At 40.2% G+C, this 25,532-nt stretch overlaps 2 protein-coding genes across 4 annotated transcripts; one reads left to right on the forward strand and one right to left on the reverse strand.

Moving 5' to 3' along the window:
* Window positions 1–875: 875 nt before the first annotated feature.
* On the reverse strand, window positions 876–7,838 carry kcnk1b (potassium channel, subfamily K, member 1b). The gene is made up of 3 exons (XM_079560456.1): window positions 7,326–7,838; window positions 5,442–5,837; window positions 876–3,272 (listed from the first exon to the last, which is right to left on the reverse strand). Exons 1-3 carry the CDS (start codon window positions 7,678–7,680, stop codon window positions 3,016–3,018), a joined length of 1,008 nt encoding a protein of 335 aa, XP_079416582.1. The 5' UTR covers window positions 7,681–7,838; the 3' UTR covers window positions 876–3,015.
* A 941-nt stretch (window positions 7,839–8,779) lies between these two features.
* On the forward strand, window positions 8,780–25,453 carry map3k4 (mitogen-activated protein kinase kinase kinase 4). Of its 3 annotated transcripts, none has more exons than XM_079559471.1 (27): window positions 8,780–8,991; window positions 13,176–13,345; window positions 13,469–14,844; window positions 15,232–15,480; window positions 15,557–15,709; window positions 15,795–15,952; window positions 16,050–16,166; window positions 16,651–16,750; window positions 16,883–16,966; window positions 17,036–17,305; window positions 17,650–17,799; window positions 17,884–18,045; window positions 19,192–19,325; window positions 19,398–19,476; window positions 19,779–19,857; window positions 19,927–20,020; window positions 20,702–20,794; window positions 21,379–21,479; window positions 21,559–21,630; window positions 21,756–21,947; window positions 22,031–22,101; window positions 22,202–22,318; window positions 22,393–22,552; window positions 22,630–22,752; window positions 22,960–23,066; window positions 23,206–23,385; window positions 24,644–25,453. In XM_079559471.1, exons 1-27 carry the CDS (start codon window positions 8,960–8,962, stop codon window positions 24,662–24,664), a joined length of 4,644 nt encoding a protein of 1,547 aa, XP_079415597.1. In that variant the 5' UTR covers window positions 8,780–8,959; the 3' UTR covers window positions 24,665–25,453. The 3 variants fall into 3 exon arrangements, with proteins under 3 accessions (XP_079415597.1, XP_079415599.1, XP_079415598.1); XM_079559472.1 differs by lacking the exon at window positions 8,780–8,991 and adding an exon at window positions 9,085–9,242; XM_079559473.1 differs by lacking the exon at window positions 20,702–20,794.
* Window positions 25,454–25,532: the final 79 nt, after the last annotated feature.

Genomic DNA, 25,532 nt, shown 5'->3' on the forward strand with positions numbered 1-25,532 from the left:
TTGGTGAGCGGCACTGGCCCTTCAGGGTATGCTGCTGTCATGCTCCACAGTGCTCTCGCTGCAATTACATTTGTGTTGGCTAGAACTGAATAAAGCAAGGAGAAAACAAGTCGGGCTTAGTCTATCTGAACAAAGAAGGCAGCTTATAACTTCCTTTATGCTTTTAAGATGCGTTTTTGGTAGTACTCGAAAGGTTAAATGTTTTAGGTGTAATTTGTGTGAAAAGACTGAGAAACACTGCTTTAGAGATATTTTTTTCAAAGTATAGGCACATTGAGACGATTATCATGCAACATTATGAGTATCGTTTTAATCTCCGCTTTATGTAGAATTCTTTACATTTTAATCCTATTTTGCTGCAGACTATGGCTTTGAGTTTAGCTTTGGGTTTGTTCATTTACTGTTCGGTTTTTATGTGAATAGTTTGCCAGGGCTGTTTGTGACCGCTCAAGTGAAATGTAATAGTTGAAATATGGAACTAAAAGCCAGAGGTGTAAGTGTCTCAGAAGTAATTTCCCCTGAATAATAGAAATGATTTGGCGGATTCTACCCTAGAAAATCCATTAAAACGCTTTTGCTCTGTTGGATATTTGCAGCTGAAATACATAATAGAAACACCAAGCAATCATAATTCTGCTGCATATTCAAGTAGCCAATTATACCTTGTTAGTTGCATCTGAAGGAATTGGAATTGTAGTTCCAGCACTAAAGCTGTGTATTTGTGTTCGCTACTGGAGTAAACTTGCCCATAAAAGTGCCAGTCAAAACTCTCCATAAGATTTCTAAGTCGGCACAAACTCTTAAAAAAGTAATGTTTAGAGTGAAATAAAAGACTGTTAAATCAAGGTTTAAAATGTGAAAATGTCAAACACTTTATTCAAGTCACACCTATATTTTACAGAGTTTGTGTCCATTCCTGACACAGAAATGAAATTATACATACAATGAGGCTGTTTTACTGCCGTGTATGTAACTAAACGGTGTACAACGTAACTCTACAGTACTGTGCATACAGCCACTCCAACTTGAAAACATATGTACAGTCGTTTCCATTTTTAAATATTGCAAAAATCACATTAAGCATAAATAAATAATGACAAATTGTTCCCATTGTAATCTTTGACATGTTTCTGTTACATGACACAGACTAAGTGCATAAGGACTTAATCTAAGAGCTGTAATGCTGAAAGGTAAAGGCATTGACAATCTTACACAGATTACACGTAGTTTAAGGCATGGGCATGAACCGAGGAAACAGAGATAATGCAAAGGTTTACAAGCAGTCATTTAAACACATGGTGCCTGCAGGATTGCACAACATTATGCAGATTTATCATAGCTGCTAATGGACACAATAGACCAAAACATAATTCAACAATGAGAGAAACTTGACGCTACATAATTTATATACGTATAGTTTGAATGTAATCTTTAGGATAACTAAGATTGATGAAACAAATTGTTGATCTAAATTTGCCATGTTGCTATTAAGATCTGTTACGTAGGGATTGCATATTGCATGTCTTAAAATACTGACCAGCCTTTGCTACATCAGTCACTACAGAACGTGATATGTACCGATTTCTGCATCATTTCCCCCAAACTACGAAGCAGACAAAGAATTACATTCAAAAATAGAACACATAATACGATTGAAATACACAATAATGAGGTAATTAGATGATCTCAGCGGAAAGACACTTAGCAGAAAGTTTGTCTCAATGACAAATCATCATCAAGCAACATCAAGTATATGCCATCCAAAAAGGATAAATCATAATGATAAAAAACGCACAAGTAGAAAGTACCATAAGTAGTAGTAAAAACTGCCTTGATGTATTGCTACTGCAGTTTTACTCCCTTATTTACTACTTTATGTACACAGCCACCTTCAAAGGATAATCAACCTTCATATCAAGTTTCAGTTTTAGATTTATAATCAATTCATACAGTATACATATAGCTAAAAGTTCCTTCTCGTTTTGAGGTTAACCAATGCGATATATTAATTAAAAATATTTTAATAAGGAAGTTTGACATTGACAGTGCGACCCCTTAAGATAGAAAAATCCTTCACGTTGAGTGCAGCTGCAGAGTGGAGTCCATGTGCAAATTAGGCTCACTGTATTGACAGCAAAATGCAAATCATAGGCCATACGCGGTTCTCTTTTCACCCCGGACTAATCCCACTTCCCTTTTTACACTGTCAAGCACACAGCAGGTCATTCATAGCAATCAGCAAGTTGGAAAGGGTCTCACAATAAGGATGACTTACAAACAGCACTGCAACATTAAAATATCCATATCTCACATATTTAAACTGTGAAATGTTGGCGCAGCTAGAAAAGCACACACTTATGAGACAAAACATACTCCAGTGTGTCCTAATATTTACACGTGTTAGGAGGGACTTTACTAAGGACATACCCGCAAAGCCTTAAGTCTCACAATGTTCACTTCACAGAGGAACCATGTACAGTATTTAAATAATTGCAGGTTTGAGCAGTATTTTGCTATTAAGTTCACTTTGAAATACAAATAACTATTTTGTGAATCCTACCATTATTCATAGCATTTCTTGTATGTAACCTTTAATTGTCATTCCAGTTTGACCAGAATACTTAGTAACACTTCAATATAACTACTCACTATGAAGCATAAATCAGGTATACTTATTTAAAACGTAGTCTATACTGTATGTGATTGTTGTACGTCGATATTGACAAAACTATGTCCATTAATAAGAACACAGATATTTGTGCCTTAAATTACATGAGCATTGAATGTGTGTCAATTAATAATGTAAAGGTTTTCTTATGTTTATTTGATGTTACTATGTGAGGCTGCTAAATTGTTCTGCCATTGTATATAGAGAATACTTTGATCTAACTTATCTGCATTTGGAAAGGTGACACTAATTAATCCTTCATTTCACATTGAGCTCCTTATTTTATATCTGCGTACTGCGTGACTTCAAGTGTTTGCCTTTGTTACTGTAGAACACTCCTAGACTGATTACTGCAATATCGGATCATCATGAGAAGAAACCATGCTACGGGATACCACAAACCCATGGGACTTCTCCTCATATTGTCCCAGGCTGCGGTCGGACACTGTGGTGAATGACAAGTGGTCGTGCTCCAGAATGGCCATGCGGTCCTGAGGCTTCTCCTTCTTCAGGTAGAACATCTTTCGAAGTTGCTTCAACTGCTGCAGCTCGCAGAAGGTCTCCAGCACCACCAGCATCACAATCAAGCCCAGGATCAGGTAGACTGGACAGACAGACAGGGACAAATGGTTTTATTGGCATTTTGAAAATGTAAAATAAGGGAACTTTTTGTGACCAGAAGACAAAGGCTGAAAATCGGGTTGTGGAGGTTGAGGTCCACGTGTGTTGTCCACCAAGGCTTTAAAGCAGTATTAAGTAACTTGTTTACCTGAATTAATCCTTTTGTAGTCCCTCTGCGGGTAATACAAGTGTTGATGGGAGGGATTGGGGGATTTTTCATCTTCCCCAGGTGTCTCTGGCCAGAAAGCCACACTTGCAGCTTTCTTGCCCCGGGTAGGAGCGTCAATACACACAAATGGAATCGTGAAGAAGAACGGGAAAAGCTAACTGCGGGCTAGCGCCACTTAAACAGTATTTACAGCCATGTTTGAGTGAAAAAAAATATCTCCATTGTATAATTGGATGTACAATATCCCTCTCTCCCTTTGTCTTTTCTGTCAGCATAGTGTTTACTCTCACGGACAATTAATGAGTAAAAAATCGTAACTTGCTACGACACCTGCAGTGGCGCTTATGGCCTCTAGGGGCATGAGTTACTTAGTACTGCTTTAAGGCTTTGACTTTTTTTTCTCAATGCCAGGCCTGACATAAATTATACTGTTGTTGCATGCATAGAACATAAGATTTTTAAGTTAACATTAGAGATGACAACACATAACCCAACTTCTGCCCATATTTGCATTTCCGAACACTAAATAGTAAAAGGCATTTCAAAGAGTGACTACAAGATCATTCTGTCTTTTCCTGTCCACGGACCAACGCACAGCGCCCACTCATAATGACGACCATCAAGCAGCTCTACCACACATTTGCATCACATGCGTGGATGGCAACTAACTACAGGCCTCTGTCTTTTTGGATTATTTTATATTTCTTTTTTAACTCCAGGCAAATGAGGCCAAATGACGGATTATCTTTAAGTGCAATTTGAATGTAAAAACCTCTAACCAGCACCACAGTTAACGATGCCCATTATTTGCAATGTACTGTTTACTATAATTGTGTCACTAAAGATCTGATAGTGAATCTGATCTGATAGTAGCATTTTTAATTGGAGTACAAGGCACAAAATAATTATTGTCAAAGAGCCACATGTTTACGAGATACTTGGACATAAAACAGAATACACTTCGAATTCAAGTAGTTCATGTTAAGAAAAAAAAAAAAAAGTCTAATGCTGCGTTGCACCGTGGGAAATCAATTTGCACTATTGGAGGAACACACCCTATGGAGGACAATGAATAGAGTAAACACTTGAAGCACTTAAAACAAATTCAAATATAATGAGTCCCGTTTTTCCTTTTTTTGTTTGAGTTTCTTCATGTGAACTATAGACAAATTGCCCCAGGTTAAGTAGACCAAGCAAGTGATGCAGGTGTATTTAGAGCTGGTTTGTAATTTGGACCCGTTTGCAGTGGCTGAAGCTCGTAATTTCTGGAAATTAATGATACATGGTTGAAAAAGAAGTGAAACTACACACTTCCTATTACGTAATTTTGTTTGTGATTTATTATGTGACGATTTACAGCCCGAAATGCACCTGCTCTTTCAGTTCAAATAAATGTAAGTGCTACATCCGCTTAGCAACAGGAAGCAACACATTTTGTGGCCATAAAAAAAGTACAAAGTATCACTCAATATAAACTCGCTGAATGTCCCACCTATTACTCTACCAAAGGTGTCCTCATGAAAAAAAAATGATGACAAAAATAATAATGTACAGGTTTTAAGTGCTAATGTAACTTGTATATAACTTTTGTATAGAACTTTTTGGAAGACAAACTACTTTCTAAGAACTATTGATTACTTTTACAGAGTTAATTATTTTCAGTCCTTCAGTCAGTTGGACCTGTCACTGATCTTTTATTTGATTAAAATTGCCATTCCTAAAGTTTACTGTGTCACGGTCCCCTTACAGAAGTACAAGTAGCAAAAGGGGTGGACGCCAAAGCATTATAAATATATATAAAAAATTATAATAATATAGCCAATTGAGGAAAAACTAAGAGAGACCTTTTATATAAACCTCAGCAAGGAGCAATAAGTAAATACTGACTCAAAGACCTAGTATATACTGTATAATGAAATATATAGAAAGTTCATGTCAAATTATAACTTTTTATATGTGTGTGTGTGTTTTTTAATTGCTCACCAGTGATCCCCACTTTGTAGAACTCTCTGAACTTCTGGTTTGCCGCCTCTCCGGGCACATAGTCACCGAGGCCGATGGTGCTGAGGGAGATGAAGCAGAAGTAGAAAGACTCCAGGAAGTTCCAGTTCTCCTCCAGTGCTGAGAAGATGGCAGCAGGAATGAGGAAGAAGCAAGAAACGGCCAGGACAGCTAGGATGGTGGCATGGACAATGGCGACCAGTGGTTTGGAGAAGCCCCAGTTTGTGTGGAAATACGCGATGGGCCGCCGAGTGCTGAAGACCATGATTCTTTGCACCACTGCGGTGAGGAAGAGGAGGGTGAAGGGTATGCCGATCACGGAGTAGATGATGCAAAAGGCTTTACCGCCGTCAGAGAGCGGGGCAGTGTGGCCATAACCTAAAGACACAGAAGTGATAACATCAATCTGCTGCTGTCATGGTTTGAATAAACTTCCTGTTTGATAAAGCCAATCAAGTAAAAGCTAATTAATATCTTTTGTGCTTTTTTTTATTTGTAATATAAAGTCTGTATAAATAGAGCAAATTGTGTCTGGAATGTATTATGTACAAAAACACAATGACATACCTAGGAAATCAAAACAACAAATGCAGAATCCTTACATTGAGAAAAGAGAACTTAACAACTTAGCAGAGACTTTAGAAATACCAAGATACTTCTAATATGACTGTGCAAATGAGATAAACTAATTGCTTTAAGTAGACAAGTGAATGCATTACAGACATTTTCACCAAACTTGGATGCACTGTATTCATAACTATGTTGCATTGTATGGGGTATATGGCCCCATTGCGGTGGAACAGTCCACACCTGAGTATGACCTATAGTCAGCCCAACTGTCTCAACACTAAACAGTGAGCTTTATGCACTTTGCAGACTGCACTCTGTGTGGTATCTCAGTAATCATATGTGATGCAATAACCGAGATAAACCTGCCATGTGGTCAGACTAAAGTTCTTAAGACGGCAAGTTACACATGTGAATTGTGTCATCTGCCTACAGCGCTGTAGAGGCCACGGAATTAGCTTTTAGGTAAAATAAATACACAAAAGACAATGGCATTGGTAAATATTGACTTGTGTGAGTCACTTGAACCTAACTGAAGTTTTACACCAACATATTCCTCTTTTCTGTCACCGGTATGGAAATGGATACATTTCAGTCGTGAAAGAACAACAAAATGGCCAATGTCGTTAACTGTGATCTGAGACTGTGAATAATGCATTAAAGATAATAGTTTGGTCCCTCACTGGGACACAGTTGCCAATTTACAGCTGAGTCTTGACTTAGAAGGTTTAAATCTATAAAACTGCAAATTACATAGTTAATCTTATTGTAGATTCATGTTATTACGGGAATAACAACAAAAGAAAACAAACAAAGCCATGCCATGAAAGGCACTATGTGAACCCCTCTACAATCAGAATCAGAATAGATTTGGTCAAAAACAGGATTTACAAACTGTTGCAATATGAAACATAGACTGGTAATGATAAATAATAACACTGTAAAACTATAAGGGCATGCAATAACAATAACCAGCAACAAAAAGATAATAAATTAGCTAAACACAATATATACTTGTACACTAACAGAACAACAGCATGAAGGCGTGGATTTACAAATGTACAATAAGCAGAACATGTACTGTGGATAAAAACATTGTGGATATCCTGTCTTATAATATTGTCTCAATTGTTCATAAATTAGTGATATTATTGATATAACCTATACACTGAAGTTGCGATTTTTCTATTATTTCACACAAAAGTCCATGGGTAGCAACAAAAAGCCTGTATATAATTAAAGACTTCACCTAGGCCCTACCTTATGGGCCACAGCATCATCATCATCACTGGGGCTTACCTGTGGTGGATAACACAGTGCTGGCGAAAAACAACGCTGAGGTAAAATCCCAATTCCAGTTGACAGAGGCGTTATTAAGGATAGACACCCCATAATTACTAGCGTCCAGGGCTCTCTTTAAAAACCGCTCCAGACGCTCCTCAGATATGCACTCATTTTCCTGGAGAAACTGCTTTTTGATGGCCCTCAGCTCCTGACGCAGGAGGTCTTCGTAGGGTAGCTCCACGGAGGAAAACACCACCGCACCAAATATAAGATAAAGGATATAACCCAGTACTAAAGAAATAAAATACCAGGTCGATTTATGGGTCTGGATCAAGCGAACGCACGAATTACTAGCGAGGGACTGGAGCATTTTGAATAGGAGGACAAGGAGGAGATACGCGTAGATCTTATAATATAAATGCAGTTTGAATAATCGTTTGGCCTAAAGGCAAGATGTGAACAAAATAAGAGATATCAAAGAAGCCAACGCGCAAATAAGAACCCTCTTCCTTTTCTGGAGAGATAGAAACGCTGCTGTGACACATGGTGCGTTCACGGGCGGCCTGAAGTATCCAAAGCTAAACTCTGAAACAAGTCTAAATTTTCGATTCAAATGCTTTTTATTTCAACAGTGGGCTCAATGTCACCTATTTAACAATAAAAGATAAATACGTGTTGTATAAATCACAAAATGGGTTACACATGAACAAAGGTGTCAGTCACGTTTTAGTGATGGAATATTTTCCCACCTTTGCTGGTCCGTGAATGAGGCCATGATGTGGCGGGGACGCAACAAAGGCCGTGACGCAGTACCTGCCTATTCCTCCTCCTACACCTTTCAGTTTCTATCCAAAACATACCATAACCCGTTGGCACTGTCGTGTCGATCCTTACTTGGGCAACTGAAATGAATTATTATTTAATTCAACAATTTAGCCTAACTTGCTGTTGTATCGGCCTTTGGTCTCATTAATAGTGGTTTTCTTTAAAGTAGCACAATTCGTACACAATTAACTTTCTATGAGGAGCAGCGTTAAATGGTTGTTTAGATAATCATTTAATGAAACTGTAACAAAATGTGAAAGAAAATAATATTTACCCAAACAACAGATATGCTTTGGAGAATCCACGTTCAAACACTGCCCTCTCGTGGTTCAATTTAGAACGAAGTCATATTTGAGCCATTTTGAGAACTTTTCTAATTAACTATGTCACAAATGAAAAAACAACAACATTTTTCTGTTTTGTTTTTTGTTTAGATGTGATAGAAAATAATGACAATCAACTAAAATATAACAATTAGGAAATCAGTTTGAATTACAGTGTATTGAACTGGGAAACTAGAGAGTTCAGTGCATTTATTGTTTCATTATAAATAATAACAAAAGGGCAGTAAGTGAACTCGTGACCGTGGCCCTTACGGGCTCCCGTAATAATGCCACCCTGTGGCACTCCTCTTCAATGAACGCTCGAAAGATGGCGACAGCATACGCAACAGCGAGAGTGCTCCGTACCGGCGGGTAGAAAGTGCGCCAAAGACACAATTTTTGGACGTTTTTGCAGCATATTGACGGTGCAAAGTGTACCTAACAGCACAAGGACATGGTTTAATCCATGCATTTTTTGTGAAAAGAAACATCGGCCTTGCAATGGAGCCTCCAGATCGTAACAAGCCCAGCAGGTAACAGACGCTACACCATCAGGATTTAGCAGCTGCCAAATAAAGAGCTCAATGTGACACCGCAGTTCGCTGCGCATCTCGTACAAAGCGACTTCCTGTCAAAAAGTGCGGCGCTGCAGATACTGCATTTCTCACGCCGGAGTTGCAAACTTTTTGGAGCAGCGTTTCCATACGCAGTTTGCTGTTTTTTTTTGCTTGTTACATGTTTTTCGACATTTGGGAATAAGCCACTATGATCAGCAAATGAGAAGGTAACGCTACAGATAAGCTAGCAGCTGCTGAAAAGTGCAACATGCCAGAGTACATGCTAGCTCCTATAGCTGCATGTTCACTGTATTGTTTAGCAGTAAGTTTAGTAACAGTCTCTAATGGAGCACATTATTGGTAATGAATGTAGTACCTGGCATAAATGTGAAAACTACTGCCTGGTGGATATTTGTAATTCCTTTTAGCATGCACTTTGTGTGAAATCTAAGGCACAACTTTGAGACTACCATGTTGCTCTTTCTGTTTCTGTTGTTAATCCTCGATCTGCACCAGGCGCTGTCCTGAGCTGAATCATGACGCTGACTCTACTTTTGAAACCCTGCACATTTGTATTCATGTTTTGTGTTGCAGATTAATGCTTTACAAAGCGTTTCACCATCGTGCATTACAATGGCGTTCATGTCTTAAGGTTTCATCAGTGCACACTTCGGTATTGAGAAGAGCAATCCAAAGTCTGTAAATGGCTGCAATATCTAATCATAATGCCGCAGTTTGCCCCTGACCGCTGGCGGCAGACCCTCAGGAATCCGCTGTTATGTCTTCCCTCTCCTCCCTTTCCCTCTCATGCAGCTATTTGTCGACGTGCATCGAAGTGCATTTATCATCTCAAATCAACAATGTGGCCTTTACCATAATCCCGAATGCTAAAAGGTCTTTCTGTTGTCGTTTGCGTTTTACTATAATACTTTCATGTTCAGGACAGATAAAGTCTTTGCACTTGTGCAGTCACTCTGTCTGAAGTGGACACAAACAGCTTACATGATTGTGCAATACTAGCCCTAATGTAATTTCACTCGGCTCTTGTTGCACAGTAAATACTTTGATGCACGTTTGTCTATATCTTCAGGGCGCCAAAGCGATTTGCATGCAGTTTGCACAAAACTAAAAGCATGCACCACAGATGTCAATGTCCAAATGGCATTGTGCACACTGCACAATCCATCCTTCATGGCTTGTGTCTGCTATTCTTAGAAGCAAAAATAATTAAAATGCCAAGTAATATATCTCAATAGTGAAATCCACCAGATCCTTTTCCATATTGCACAATAAGGTTTTGTAACTATTTTGTTTGAATCGAAGTGCTGTGGAGGCAATTGACTCTAGCTCTTGCAATTAATGTTGCACAGAAGGCCTTTGTCATGCTGTCTTGTTCTCAGTGGGTCTGGAGGCATTCCTGGGATTTCAGGATGTGGTGTACAGTACACAGAGGAGTGATGCCTAAAGCCAGCACAATCTCCCAGCTACAACTCGGTAATGGCCACATTTGAGCACAGGCCGAGACACAGATGGACAGGCCTTCTGCATTTCCTGACTGCATCCTGTTTCTGCCCACACCTGCTTTAGACAAAATTAATGCAACACTGTCAGTCACTCTCATCTGCCGTTTCCTTTTCAACAATGGGATCTTTTTATTGTTGAAAAGTATGAAGTTATTCAGACACGTTTGCATCAGCTGGGATGCATAAGTCAGCTAATAGTGTATTTGCAATGGTGGAACACTGTTGTGCAGTGCACTACGTTTCAGTCAAAGAGTGTAGATGGACAGTGCCCTAATTACCCTATTTACTTGTGCAGCTGTACACATTCAAGCACTGTCTCCATTTAGATTCATCCACATGACTTGCTGTACATGAGTCTGCTCTTACAGACAGGCCATTGGTAGGCGAGATTTGTTGAGTGTGTAATGTTGTAGCATTTATGACTAATACTACAGTTTTAGAAATTAACAGTCATGTGTGCATACAAAGCTTGGCTGCATAGTTGGGATTGGGGATAGTTACCATGTGCACATGTGCCCAAGATGGGTGAGGTCAAGTTAAGTACGCCTGTTTATCTTGGAGAAATGACTGGCCATGATGTCTCCAGTGCACTCATGTCTGAGCTCAAATAATAATTGAGAATCAGCCTTGACATTTTCAAATAATTAGTCTAAAGTGTGCTCTTTGAAAACATGGGCAAACTTCTCCTTTCCCCCTTTCTAAATAGAAAAAAAACCTTTAGAATGTGCATTGTGAATAAGTGTGCTCCGCAGCCAGCTGTGTGCTATTCAGCTGTGGGCCTCACAGGACACGTGCCATTGTGATACAAAAGAGTGCCCCACTCTGCTACAATAGTGCAGCTAGTCAGAGGTCAAAGGTCAGGCCCCCCTGACTCTGGCAGCCCTCACTGTCACTGCTGCAGCCGTCAAAGGAAAAAAAGGTTCCTGAATTTGTGGTGTTTATTATGCACTCAATGTTGCAGCCGAGGGGCTGTAGCATTCCGCTGGCTTTTATTGGAGCCATCAGATGAGCTATTGAGAGTGGCCAGACACCATCTGCAGTGATATTTCACCAGTGCCAGCCACACAAGGACAGCTTGTTGACCATAGTGCCCTTATAGTTATGTGTGAGGCAGTAACACTGCCTCTGCAGCCGGCAGATAAAATCAAGGGAAATGTAAAGGATAAATTTGCCTTTTTGCAGCTGGAACTGCTTTGTCTCCTGGCAACTAAATAAACAATCATCTTTGATGGCGTCATTGGTTCCTGTCTCATTCCACAGTGATTTAGTCATGCTGTTGGACTTGCGTAGATGTTTCTTTTTATAAAACTTGGTCTTGTTCCCTCTCACAAGCGTGTGCTATTTCTGTCGGCAGACATTTCACACCAGGTCACACTTATTGAGAGTTTTTTCAAATGCACTATTCAGAAATTGCAGCAAGCTACTTAGTGTTGCAACAGAAGGTGTAATAAGTTGCATAATCAAATTGTCAAGGTCAAATATTCTGTGTACTTGTTTATCTCTTATTTCCAAGTGAATTTGCGCTGATTCTGAAAATATTTGTTGTGCTTTGCTGAAACAGAAAAGGCCTTTCACATTGTTCCCTCCACTTACTTCGTATAAATGCACCAGTGTTCGTATTAGAGTTATACAAAAGTGGTGCGACTGCTCTTTCTGTTGCATTAGTTTGAGCTCTGTAGACGTGCAGCAGGTGTCTGTCTGTGAGCCTGCTGCACCCCTGCTCTCCCCTGGGGTTTTTGAGGGGTCTCCCTTAAATATTCTGCAGTTTGGCAGATGTGATGCCCTGAAAAGCTTAAGCAAGTCATTTCCAGATTATCCCCCAGGACCCCCACACTTCACCACACTTCTGTTCACCCTTAACCCTTGCACACGCTCCACAGTGAAAGCACAGCAGTCCTGCTCCTTTCAGCTGTGTCTACAGCAGGCATGTGTTGGGATGGCCTTTCACTCAGATGATCGATGAAGGGCAACACTGGGAGCCAGCCATTTTCATGCCCCCACCGCCCCTCTTTGTCATTGTTTTTGTTGGTGGTGTCATGCCTTACAACCTTTAATTTTAATCCTATTAAAAACACATTGGACGGCATTAAGGAACAAAGCTTTGGCATTTGTAACTGAGAAAAGTGTGCCATAAGTATTTTCTTTGCCTGAGTTGTCTTTCCTTCAAGAAGTAAGTGTGTGAAAAAAGGATTCCTTGTGTAACCTTATGACACCTCACTGAAGCTGAAGAAGACTTCCAATTTCTCGAACAGCCTCACACAAATATAATGGTGATTTGGCCAAACAATATCTACATTGAGCATGAAGTCCAGATTTCTGCATTGTGGTTGATGATTCAGCAAACTTAAATACCATTGTTTCTTGAGCTCGCATTGGGCCATTGCATCCTCAGAAGAGGTTGCCAAGGCAGAACCTAGCACTTATTATCCAATGTTTGGGCACCTGCCCACACAGTATTTCTGCTGTGTATTTGAGAGTCCGCTCTCTTAGAACACACAATATCATGGAATGTGCATATTTGTTTTAGTTTTATTGCTTTTTTAAATAATAGTTTTGCATTGACCAACCAGTTGCAAACAAGTTGCAATTTAAGGCTGCAAGTGTCCTCTTGGCCTAAATTCTATTCACTGTTTGCAGGCAGATCAACCCACTTGACAATGAGGAAGAATCCTGCGACTCTCCCAGTGAGGAAGAGGAAGCAGTGTACAGCACCTCACCTCCCTACACCAATCGTCAGATGAAACGCATGTCTGGAAAGCACCAGAGAAACAGTCAAGCAAGGAGTGGTGGCCGTTCTCCCAACAAAGGTATGTTAACTGCATTTTTAGCAATGTTAATCATGAACCGGTTTAAACTGTAAATATGTCATGCTTTAGGCTGCATTCATGTGCATATTAATGATGAATGAAAAATGTGTTTCTGTATTATAGGGGAGGTTAATCCGTCTGTGGTGAAGGAGAGTCCCAGGCTACTGGAGACTCCTGAAGAACATAGCTACAAGCAGGGTAAAAAGCAGCGTGCCGCATTGCGCTCCTCTGAAAGGGACAACAAGAAGACCATTGAAGGCTCTTTCATGCTGGATCCTCTGTCAAAGTCTGGCCCCTTTGGAGCCCTTAGCATGGATCCACGTAAACATTACTTGAGCTTGAGTAGCAAACTCCCAGTGTCCATGCCACACATGGCGCGGACTCACAGGCAAACCTCCAGAACGGATTGCCCTGCTGACCGCCTCAAGTTTTTTGAGACTTTGCGGTTGTTGCTTAAACTTACTTCAATGTCCTCCAAAAGAAAGGAGAAGGAACAGAGGGGTTTGGAGAACATGGCTTTCATGGGCCACAACAATGAAGTTATATGGTTAGAACTACAGGCGTGGCATGCGCGTCGTTCCACAAGTGACCAAGACTTGTTTTTGTTCACTGCACGACAAGCCATTCCTGAAATCATAAGTGAAGTGTTGCTCTTCAAAGTGAGCTATGACAGTCTTAGCGTGGCCCAGTGTTCTGAGTTTCAGTTGTTGCAAGAAGACTCTCACAGCAGAAGTGATGCGCATGAGCCGTCCGTAGCTGAAGTCAATCACAGCGGGGCTGACCAGTGGGGTTTCAGCGCCAGCCCTTCAATGAATGCAGCTGAGCCTTTGGGTTCTGGGACAGACTGCAAAGAGCATCTTCAGCGGCAGCGACTAGCCTTCGAGCAGGTCAAACGTGTCATGGAGTTATTGGAGTCTGTGGAAGCTTTATACCCATCTTTACAAGCCTTGCAGAGGGATTATGAAAAGTATGCGGCCCGGGACTTTCAGGGCAGGGTGCAGGCACTCTGCCTCTGGCAAAACATCACTCAGGACCTTAACCAGAAACTCCGTGTTATGGCCACTCTGCTCGGCCTGCACGATCTGTCACGTATTGGGTGGCCAGTGTTCGAAATCCCCTCGCCCCGCTGTTCCCGTGGAAATGAGGAAGAGGAGAATGAGGACGATGAAGAGAATGACTCAACAGCCACGTTCACAGCAGAGAGCGATGCAGAGGAGGAGGTGACAATGAGCCGAGTGCCTGAAGGGGACTTGTCTCCCTCTCTTACCCACAAATTTGCCCGATTGTTGTCGGAGGAGGAGTTTCTGCCCTCAACAGCGTCTGGAAGTACTGACACCTCTGGAAGTGTATTCTGCCCAACAGCCATTTACCGGCCATTTGTGGATAAAGCTCTGAAACAAATGGGGCTGCGCAAATTAATTCTGAGATTGCACAAACTTATGGACAGGTCGCTACAGAGATCAAGGGCAGCACTGCTCTGCCATTCCCTGGCACAAGAGGTGAGACCAACATTAATAAAGATAATCTTTAATTATGAATTGCTTTGAAAGAAAACTTCAATTGCAATATCATCATTGTGTTAATAGTTAATTCTAATAACTATCAAATAATCAAGTCAAATTCACTTTATTTATCTGTTAGGAGCTTCATTTGCAGGAGAAGTGCCAGTACGGGCCCGATAAAAACAATACATCCACAGACATACAACAACATACAGCAATAATAAATACATGAAAAAAACAATATAGTGGGCCTTTGATAGACCACTATATTATATACCAATCCATTTTAAACATTTACTTTAAGGCCCTGAACTGAAATATTGTCTAATTGCCCAGTTTTCAATTGTAAATATAAATTTGTAAACTGACTAATTTCCTTTGTAGTTTTCTGATTTCCCAGACCCCATGTTGTACAGTGACTACCTGCCAGAGCTGTCTCGCACTGTGTCGTGCAGCAGCACCGGTCATTTGGACCAGGTTTCGTGGGAGGACTTACAGGACATGGCCCTCCCGTCTTTCCGACCAGCATTCCTTGTGCTGTGTAGAGTACTTCTTAATGTTATTCATGAATGCCTTAAACTGCGGCTTGAGCAGAGGCCCGCCGGTGAGCCTTCTCTCCTCAGTATCAAACAGGTATGTGGTAAAAGAGAAATTAAATGTGCCATTTGCATGTATCTAATCCGTTTGTGTGTTTGCATTTCATCATTAGTTGGTGCGTGAGTGTAAAGAGGTTCTCAAAGGCGGTCTGCTGATGAAGCAGTACTATCAGTTCATGCTGCGTGGTGTTGTGACCGATGCTCAGGGCCTGCAGACCAATGCTAATATTGATGAATTTGAGGAGGATCTCCATAAAATGCTTGTGGTATGACTTTTGAACATGTTGACTCCAAATGTCATTTAGTTTTGACTTGCCCACAATTTTTTCTGATTCATATACTTGGTTGCAGGTCTATTTTGACTATATGCACAGTTGGATCCAGATGTTGCAGCAGCTCCCTCAGGCCTCACACAGTTTAAAGAACTTGTTAGAGGAGGAATGGCACTTCACTAAGGTCATTACTCCGTACATCAGAGGAGGAGAGGCTCAGTCTGGGAAGCTGTTCTGGTCAGTGTCCTTTGCAGTTGAAGTGAACTTCAAATTTACTGACCACAAAATTAATGTGAGTTCTGTATTTTCCTGCTCTTTGCATTATTTCATATAGTGACATTGCTGGAATGTTATTGAAATCTACTGGAGAGTTTCTTGATGCTGGCCTGCAAAAAAGTAGCAAGGAATTCTGGGAGAATGCAGATGACAGCACCGCCTCAGATGAGATCAGGTGAATAGTAATGCATTTTAAATAGTAGTAATTAATGCATTTGAAAGTTTGTGTTGGTTCTAAAGTTAGATGAAGCCAGCATGACTCGCTGTGCTATTGCATGTCAAATAGTTATCCAATGTCCATAATAAAATCCAAGGAGACCAAAGGTGACTTAAAAACTCTCTAGTGAGTAACAAAGATATGACAAAAAGACAGGGATTATAAATAAGGGTTTAGTAAAGGTCAAACAACTGTTTGGCCCTACTTCATGAGCAGCGCTCCCCATGACGCACCGCAGAGTGCTGTGTCAAAATATATATATCTTGAATTATGATTTCTTAACCAAATAGAAGGAAACTAAATTTGGCCAAAATAACCAATAACCAAAAACCTTAACAAAATTACGAAAAAGTTACCAAACATAATTTGTGGCATAAACCAAATAGAAGAAATTATGGCAAAGAATAATAAATGTCATGCGTTTTGTGTTTTGTTTGCGAAGGCGTTCAGTTATTGAAACGAGTCGTTCACTGAAAGAGTTATTTCACGAGGCCAGAGAACGAGCATCCAAGGCTTTGGGTTTTGCCAAAATGCTTCGCAAGGTAAGAGGCTGCACTCAGTCATGTTCACTTCACTAAAGCAATCAAACGGCTCAGTATACGTTCTGATCATTCTTTTCTAGCTTTGCGGGCTACATGTTCTGACCCTGTGTTACTTGTCTTTTTCCTATGTAGGACTTGGAAATCGCAGCTGATTTCAGTATCACAAATGGAGTGCCTTGTCTCTTGGAAGCCCTCAAAAAGAGAAACTACATCAAGGTGTGTGTGTGTCAGTACAGCTGTGTTTTTGTGGTGTGTCCTCTGCTCACCTCTGTCTTCCAAAAACAGGTTGTGATTCCTGGTCTTGAGGAACTTCAGGTGTTTGTTCCTAGTGGCCTGTTGGAGCAGCGGCCTATGATCTTACAGCTCCTCAACGCTGCAGCTGGAAAAGACTGCTCTAAAGAACCAGACGAGATCCCGGAAGATGAGGCCTATCTCCTGATCAGCAAACACGGAGCAGGAGACTCTCCATCCCAGACGGAGTGGGCTCAATGGGATGGAGATAATCTCACTCTAGTGTCGCAGCTAGAGACTGTGGACACTCTGAGGTCAATGACGGTATGAAGCGTCTGTTAAGAAATCTTCTGTTTCTGTGTTCAAACAACGGCCCTCATTATACTCTTTGGGCCCTTGGGATGGATACTCGGATACTTATCAATACTAATATTTGTATCTGAACTAGTTTCTCATTTGAGCAGGGATCAATACACTATAATGTCTTTTCCACTGTTAGTTTATACAGAGCAGCCTTCAACTCACACAGTGCAGAGTTACAGTGCAGCACCAAATTTAATTTAATAGCCCTTTAAATTTTATCAGAAGTTGTGGGTATGTCAATTGGTTTTGAGAGTTTTGAAGCCCTGCTCAAGACCAGGCTAATGATTATTGTCTATTACTTTTAGGTTGACAATCTCCTTTTGATCGTAATGCACTCTGCCCACCTGGTAACCCAGCGTAAGGCGTTTCAGCAGTCGATGGAGGATGTTCTGAACCTGAACCGAGAGCAGACATCCAGTCAACCCCTCATTGCAATGGCTCTCCAGGAACTGAAGGTGACAATGATAAATATATATTTTAATATAGTATACATGTTTTTATTGTTATATAATTTCTAACCTAATGTTTATTGGTAACAGAATGAAGCACTACAGCTCTGCATAAAGATCAGCTCGGCCATAGACCAGGTGGAGTACATGTTCACTACAGACATCGAGGCTGAGGTGGAGGAGTCGGAGACGGCCACGCTGCACCAGTACTACAGAGAGGCAATGATACAAGGATACAACTTTGCGTTTGAGGTAGGAAGCAGGAAGTTCCTTTTTCTTTTGGGGACAATTACTTAAAGGGGGTGTATTATGCAAAATCGACTTTTTCAAGCTTTACATCATGTTATTTTGTCATTCCCTCTTTAAAAACATGCCTGAAGTGTTGCCTTGGCACATTCACGTATTTTTGAGTAATCTGTAAAAACTCTGATGGCGGCCATTTTAGGGATAGGTTTGCCTGAGTCCTCCTAGGAACGCCCCCACCTCCTGGAGACGCCTCCGAGCTTTCGTCACCAGCCGAGTAACCAACCACTGCTCCTCAGCAGAACCCCCTCCCCACTGATGCCACAGACAGCGTGTGGAGGGGGCGTGTCGGAAAGAGTCAGAGGTTCTTAAAGAGACAGAGGCCTATTTCAAGACATTCGCTACAGCCATTTTGAGAGAGCAATTTTATACAAGGCAGTTATTTTAATTTACTGCATTTACAGACCAACAGAAGGTTTCGTCATAATTGTAGTGTGCTATAGACAGGTGCTATGTGATAGAAAAAAGCATAATACCCCCTCTTTAAGTAACACAAATAATTTTACAGTGTAACAAATGCGGACTAATAGAGTAATGGATATTTAATTAAAGTTATTGAATATGCACAGCCTGTTAAAGCAGTACTAAGTAGCTTGTGTACCTTAATAAATCCTTTTCGTAGTCCCTCTGGGGGTAATACAAGTGTTTATGGGATGATTGGGGGCCTTTCATCTCCCCCTGGTGTCTCGGCCAGAAAACCACAATTGCAACCTTCGTTCATCCGGGTCGGAGGCCCCAATACACACTAATGGATTCACGAAGAAGAAGCTGACAAGCAAAGCTACAGTATTTACGGCCAAGTTTGAGTGAAAAAAAAAAAAGATCTCCATTTTGTAATTGGATGTACAATATCCCTCTCTGCCTTTCTTTTCCATCAGCGTAGTATTTACTCTTACGGACAATTAATGAGAAAAAAAAGCGCAACATGCTATGACAGCTGCGGTGGCGCTTATGGCCTCTAGGGGCATGAGTTACTTGGTGCCGCTTTAACATTACGCCGTATGCTGGGGAAAGAAAGGTTTCTTCACACAGCTGGTTTTAAATGAAATAAAAACAAATATGAGTAACTAACTTGATTTAATAACTGATGTTCAGTACCACAAGGAGGTCGTACGTCTGATGTCTGGTGAGTTCAGGCAGAGAATTGGAGAGCGGTATATAGCTTTTGCCCGCAAATGGATGAACTACGTCCTGACCAAATGTGAAAGTGGCAGGGGAACAAAGCCCAGGTAAGATTTATGATTTACAGTATCATTATTTGTTATTTACTGTTTAAATAACAATCTTTTATTCCCCTACAGGTGGGCAACTCAGGGTTTTGACTTTCTCCAGGCAATCGAACCAGGCTTTATTTCAGCACTACCAGAAGATGACTTTCTGGTAATGTATTTTCCCTGTCTATAATATTTGTTATTAGGGCTGGGTACCGTTAAATAATAACTGTATGGGATCAAAAGCAAGTATCAAAAAAAGGTTTCTTTATTGTTTCACCTCCAATTAATGATACAAATTGAAAAGAAATGGTGTTCTATGGAAGGCATCGAAGAAGGTATTGTTTAGGTATTGTTGTAGAGCAAGTATCGTTAAATTACAGGTATAAAAAGAAAAACCGGTACCCAGCCCGATTTGTTACTCACATAAAAACTCATTTCAATAAAATTAAAAAAACTTCAATGTTGCAGAATTTACAAGCTTTGATGAATGAATGCATTGGCCACGTCATTGGGAAGCCTCATAGTCCTGTCACTGGGATGTATATTGGTAAGAAGTCAATGGAATAAAACCTTTGTGTCTGTGGGAGCAGTTGAATGTTAAAATAATGTTTTTCAGCACCCAGGAATAGCCCTCGTCCAGTCAAAGTTCCCCGATGCCATAGTGACCCTCCAAATCCAAACTTGTTTATCTCTACGGCTGAGGGATTTAGGTAAGTACTAGATCTATGCGCTAGGCTATTGTGCAATTTTCAGGAACACTTATTGACACCATCAAGGATTTGTAGAATTTGTAAAGCATTGGTGAACATTTATTGATAGCTCTGCATACTTTAGTCAAATACTAATTTCACCGATAGGTTTTCTCCAGATGCTATGGTTTCATCAACCCAAAACACGTACAATAGTTATTAGTCATAGTCTCGCTTAACATCTGGAGATGGGTCTCCGGGCACTGCACTGCGGTTGCGGTTGCTCTCGGCTCCAGACTGGTTGCCCCAGCAACATAGAGGATGGGTCAAATGCAAAGGACACAAAGCGTACCTTAACCTTACAAGGGTTTGGCTGAGTTTTCCTTTAGTGTCTAAACATATTCATGGTCTGAGCAACAATAACATTTTTTGCTAAATGAATAGTGAATAAAGTTTTTATCAATGCTTTACGAAAGGCGAGTTTGGTGTAGTTTATTATGTTGCCATTTTCTCTGTTTTCTGCATGCCTTTCCACTCTGGCTTGTCACATTAACAGCATAACAGTGTTTTATTGTATTATTTTTTTGCTGAATGAATGTGCATTGAGTGAGTGTTGATTCATCAAATGGCACGAACACCTCCACACGAGCCTACTCAACCACCCAATGGTAAAGCTGCTCGATCTGTTCTCTCGCTGTACAGCTCTCGAAGCCTTCCTTGTGACCTCCGGACTCAACTGTTCCCCAACGGCCCCCGTCCTGTCACTGCACCCAGTGGCACCCCCAATGACACCAGGTAGCTTTGCCCCAAAATGAAACCCGCGGATTGAGACAGAGCAAATAAATACAAATAAATTCCAACAATTTTTCTAAACTATTGTTATTTTTTTATGATTATGACACCTTTTTAGACTTTTTTTTTTGTGTTGACTAAAAGCGCCACATTTGCACAGTAGCATCCGAAGATCAAACAAGATTATAAAACCAAGACAAAATCAGAAAAAGGGCTAATCAGCGCCCTGAAATTAGATTTGTCTTATACACCTAAAAAAAGCAGACTGTGATTGTTGTGCATGGTGTGAAAATGAAGTAATAAATGTAGCTTCTTCAATGAGAGTGAGCGGTAATCTTCATAAGTGCCATTAACATCAGTCTTGCTGTGATGCTGGTAATTCATTACTATTGTGGCTTATGCTTCTAGCCTTATCTGTGCTTGTGCTCTGTCTGCTCACACTAGTCCTAATTCAACTGACAACAATCTTTGCTTCTTTTTAAAATGACAGATTTTTGTCAATTTGATCAATTTAGTATTACATTGCAGAATTGCATAGCATGGCACATATTGTTACATTATTATAATGAATACATTTTTTTTAACAGACTTTCCAGTTTTCATGAAAATGACCGTGTATCATCAGTTGCTGCAGAGTTGCAATTTAAATCTATAAGTCGTCATTCAAGCCCCACAGAAGACAGAGAGGGTAAGCACGTTTCAGTTCACAGTCTTGAGTATAATCCTTCTGCTGTTCCTGTCGATTCTGACTGATGCTCCCTGTTCAGAGCCCTCCTATCCTCGAGGTGACCCCGCAGCTGTTCGCCGAAGCTGGGAGTTGCGCACCTGTATATCCAAGGGTGAGACTAATTCAGTTTTTTGTCTTTTATTTTATCATTATTTAATCAGGAAAGTCCCACTGAGATTTCAGAATAAACAACATCATTAGAGCGGCATTTGCAGCTAATGCTTCCTTTGATTTTAGATGCAGCTGCGAGACAATGTCCTATGGAGGCTGTTAGACGTTCCATTCGCAAATTTGAGGACAAACGTTATGCTGTTTTGAAGCAGCGCAATATCATTGGCCAAGTGTGTCACACTCCAAAGTCCTATGACAACGTCATGCATGTAGGACTCAGGAAAGTGACCTTCAAGTGGCAAAGAGGCAACAAGATTGGTGAGTTCTTCAATTTTGCACCTGAAATGCATACTTTTGCATAAATAAGCGTTGGGTTTTTATTCTTTTCCTCTTTTGAACAGGGGAAGGCCAATATGGGAAAGTGTACACCTGCATCAATGTCGACACTGGAGAATTAATGGCAATGAAGGAAGTGAGTGCAGTAGATGCAAAAGAAAATAGTTTTCTCTTAGTGTTGTCTTGTATTGTGTATAATGACTGATTTGTGTTTATATCTGTCTATTTCTAAATAGATTCGATTTCAGCCAAATGATCACAAAACAATAAAGGAGACCGCTGACGAACTCAAAATATTTGAAGGAATTAAACATCCAAACTTGGTTCGGTACTTTGGAGTTGAGCTTCATCGGGTAAGCCATGGTGGCCCTAAATCAATACCAGTTCTATGTGCATGAATGTTAATAGTAAGTGCTCTTGACAACAGGAGGAGATGTACATCTTCATGGAGTACTGTGATGAGGGCACTTTGGAGGAAGTGTCCCGACTGGGTCTGCAGGAGCATGTGATTCGGCTCTACAGTAAACAGATCACTACAGCCATCAACGTCCTGCATGAACATGGGATTGTACACAGAGACATCAAGGGTTAGAACCTGGTTATTGATGTTTTTACTCATTAATAATGTACTGGATTTTAAACTTTTTCCGTATTGTTTTTTTAGGAGCAAACATCTTTCTGACATCATCTGGTCTTATAAAGCTTGGTGACTTTGGCTGTTCTGTGAAGTTAAGAAACAACACCCAAACAATGCCAGGAGAAGTCAACAGCACATTAGGCACTGCAGGTACAAGCCAACATCTTCATTCAGCCACTAGGTGTCACTGTTGCACTGTATGATGCTTGCGTTCATTGTTCCAAATGTATTGTACTCAAACCTTTACGTTTTACCTTACTTAAGAAAGACCAGCAATTTAGTTTGGGTTGTTGTTAATTGATGTGGTTGCAATACAGTAAAGTATATTTTTATGTTTATTTCTTATTAATTTTTTAGCATTCATGGCACCTGAGGTCATTACCAGAGCGAAAGGAGAAGGTCATGGCCGTGCTGCAGATATTTGGAGCTTGGGCTGCGTACTTATTGAAATGGTGACGGGAAAGGTAAATTTAGTATTGTTGTTGTTGTTTTTTTTCATTGGAGGTTTTTAATAATATATATTCATATATAAATATATAATATATAAAAAGAAAATCTCCAAAAATACCTTAATATCTAAAAAAAAATGTATGTTACTTGCAGAGGCCATGGCACGAGTATGAGCACAACTTCCAGATTATGTACAAAGTGGGAATGGGCCATAAACCACCAATCCCAGAGAAACTCAGCACTGAAGGGAAAGACTTCCTCGGCCACTGTTTGGAGAGTGAACCCAAGCGACGCTGGACTGCCAGCATGCTGTTAGACCACCCATTTGTTAAGGTACTTTTTTCTTAACATTTTTATATTACAATTTCAGTCAACTAAGACACTAGTATCTTGATTCTCACACAGTTCAAATTTAAAGCTGGGTATTGTGCTTTTTGCAGGGATTTGGTATTACTATTGATTACTATTTCACTTAGTTTAAAAAAAAAAAATGCAATGGGCAAGTTTATTTCTTGCACAATTCAAAGTGCTTCACAGTTACATAAAACAACAAGAAGGATAAAATCCACCCATAAAATAAACCCATAAATATAATCATTAATTACATGAAAAGCAAACAGTGCAGATTAAATACTTTCAGTTGTCATAAGCAGTTTTTAGTTGAAATGCACAAATCCAGCTTTCTTGCTTTCTATACCAATACCAATAGTGGAGGTTTGAGTATCTACCAATATCCAATATTAACCGATACCAAGAGACTTTCTTGCTTGCTGAGTGAAAAAGGGAATGGTCCTCTTTTCTCCCTCGTGAGATCAATAGTCTTATCTTTTCTTTCATATAATCTATCATTTCTATAAATGAACTGTAATGGAAAAACATTAAAGCTGTACTACCTGAATCAAACCCTGAAAGTCAAAGGTATATGAGTACAATCTCCCCGCTGTTGCCTCAAAGCGTTTCTCACCGACCCTCCACACATCTTGATTGTTCACTTGAGTTAATTAGAAGCATGTCTCAGCTGGAGTTCATAGAGTTGAGACGGAGGTTAAAACTAACCCAGCAATTCAATTCTCCAGGTTCAGAGCTTCGATTAGGTACAGCATGTCCCCATTCACTGACATTTAGTTGGTGAAAGTTGTGTTTTTAAAATGGTACGAGCCATAATATGTATCGCATGTTAGGAATTTGTACCCAATGTTGTATGTTTTCCAGTATTGGATTGGCGTATCCCTAGTTTTTAACCTGTATTTGAACATTGTCAGAGTTTAGGCCTGTCTCACATCTTCATGAAGACTGTTCCAGATTTTAGTGGCATAAAAGTGAAACGTAGCCTCACATTCCTTGAAGACAAAACTCTGGGTCTGTGAATGTAGCATACTGTCAGAATATTGTATTGTATAAGTGTCAGACTCTGAGTGGGATGATTTTGCCTCATGTTGCTCTGCCCCCTTTAAACAATGTGAGTTCAGTGTTATAAAAAGGGTTATGTGACTCCAAAGAAATTTGAGTTCAATTACCTAAAAACTGGTTAACCATGCAAACACTATATCATGTTTTCCCCAAGTTTTACAAATGGTGTCTTTCTTTCCAGGTGTGTATGGATGAGGAGTGAGGCGTTTTTTTTCTTTTTTTTTTTTTTCTAAGTTTACAAATGAAGCACTACTGTACAAGCTGTTGGCAAAAGGACATGATCTGTGGAGGTGTGCAGGATTTACTGCTGAAGGCACTTGGAGCTAAACTGAGGAACTTACAGTATCATTTCCGAGGACAGCCGGACCTACGAAAGCCTGGTCCTGTTGTGTACAACATGGTCTGTACATACTGTAATAAGATGAATGGCTTTAATTCTTGTATAAACAAAATTGTAAAGTTTAAGTAACTATTGCCACAATTGTAATTTTCACTGAGCAGAAAGGCATTTACTTTTTTTTTTTTTTTCTTTCTTGAACAAATGGAGAATGGGGTGGGCGGTGCTCAACCAAAGGCACTTTTTTTTACTGTTTACCCACGGGAGCAGTTAACTAGAATGGGAGGGAGTTATATTTCATAGTGGTTAAATACTCACTGAATGGAAGCACTTGCTAGTTTACGTCTATGAACTAAACACCATCCAAATGTTCATATTAATTTATTACTTGTTCATTTGGCAAGCCTGGGCACTTGGAAGGACTATTTTCCCTTATTGTTTTTTTCTTGCCGAGAGGTAAAATGTTAAATGTCAGAGAGCGTTTCACAAGTGTGGTGGATGAGAGATATATTCATGTGACTGGAGCATAGCGGACGAACTGGAGGAACTGGGCCCACTCCCCTTCCCTGCTGCTGGAGACAAACGGCCAAATAACACAGAAACACACACCACTGGGTCTCTGCTGCTCTCACTGTGTTGCAATGTACACACAAATATTAATAAATCATTTTTTAAAAATAGATCATGTTGTGGTCCTGAGTCTTAAACCCCAAGCCATGTTTACAAAATCAGG

Source organism: Gobius niger, assembly GCF_951799975.1.
Source record: "Gobius niger genome assembly, chromosome: 7".
Classification (NCBI taxonomy): domain Eukaryota; kingdom Metazoa; phylum Chordata; class Actinopteri; order Gobiiformes; family Gobiidae; genus Gobius; species Gobius niger.

What these genes read in the sequence shown, in the direction of transcription:
- kcnk1b (XM_079560456.1), bottom strand. Translation starts at nt 7,680, where the DNA reads ATGCTCCAGTCCCTCGCTAGTAATTCGTGCGTTCGCTTGATCCAGACC. An exon ending in CACTGTGTTATCCACCACAG is followed by an intron (nt 5,838 to 7,325) that starts GTAAGCCCCAGT and finishes CTGTGTCTTTAG; the next exon opens with GTTATGGCCACACTGCCCCG. An exon ending in CTACAAAGTGGGGATCACTG is followed by an intron (nt 3,273 to 5,441) that starts GTGAGCAATTAA and finishes CTGTCTGTCCAG; the next exon opens with TCTACCTGATCCTGGGCTTG.
- map3k4 (XM_079559471.1), top strand. Translation starts at nt 8,960, where the DNA reads ATGGAGCCTCCAGATCGTAACAAGCCCAGCAG. An exon ending in GGCACCCCCAATGACACCAG is followed by an intron (nt 20,795 to 21,378) that starts GTAGCTTTGCCC and finishes TTTTTTTAACAG; the next exon opens with ACTTTCCAGTTTTCATGAAA. An exon ending in TAGACCACCCATTTGTTAAG is followed by an intron (nt 23,386 to 24,643) that starts GTACTTTTTTCT and finishes CTTTCTTTCCAG; the next exon opens with GTGTGTATGGATGAGGAGTG.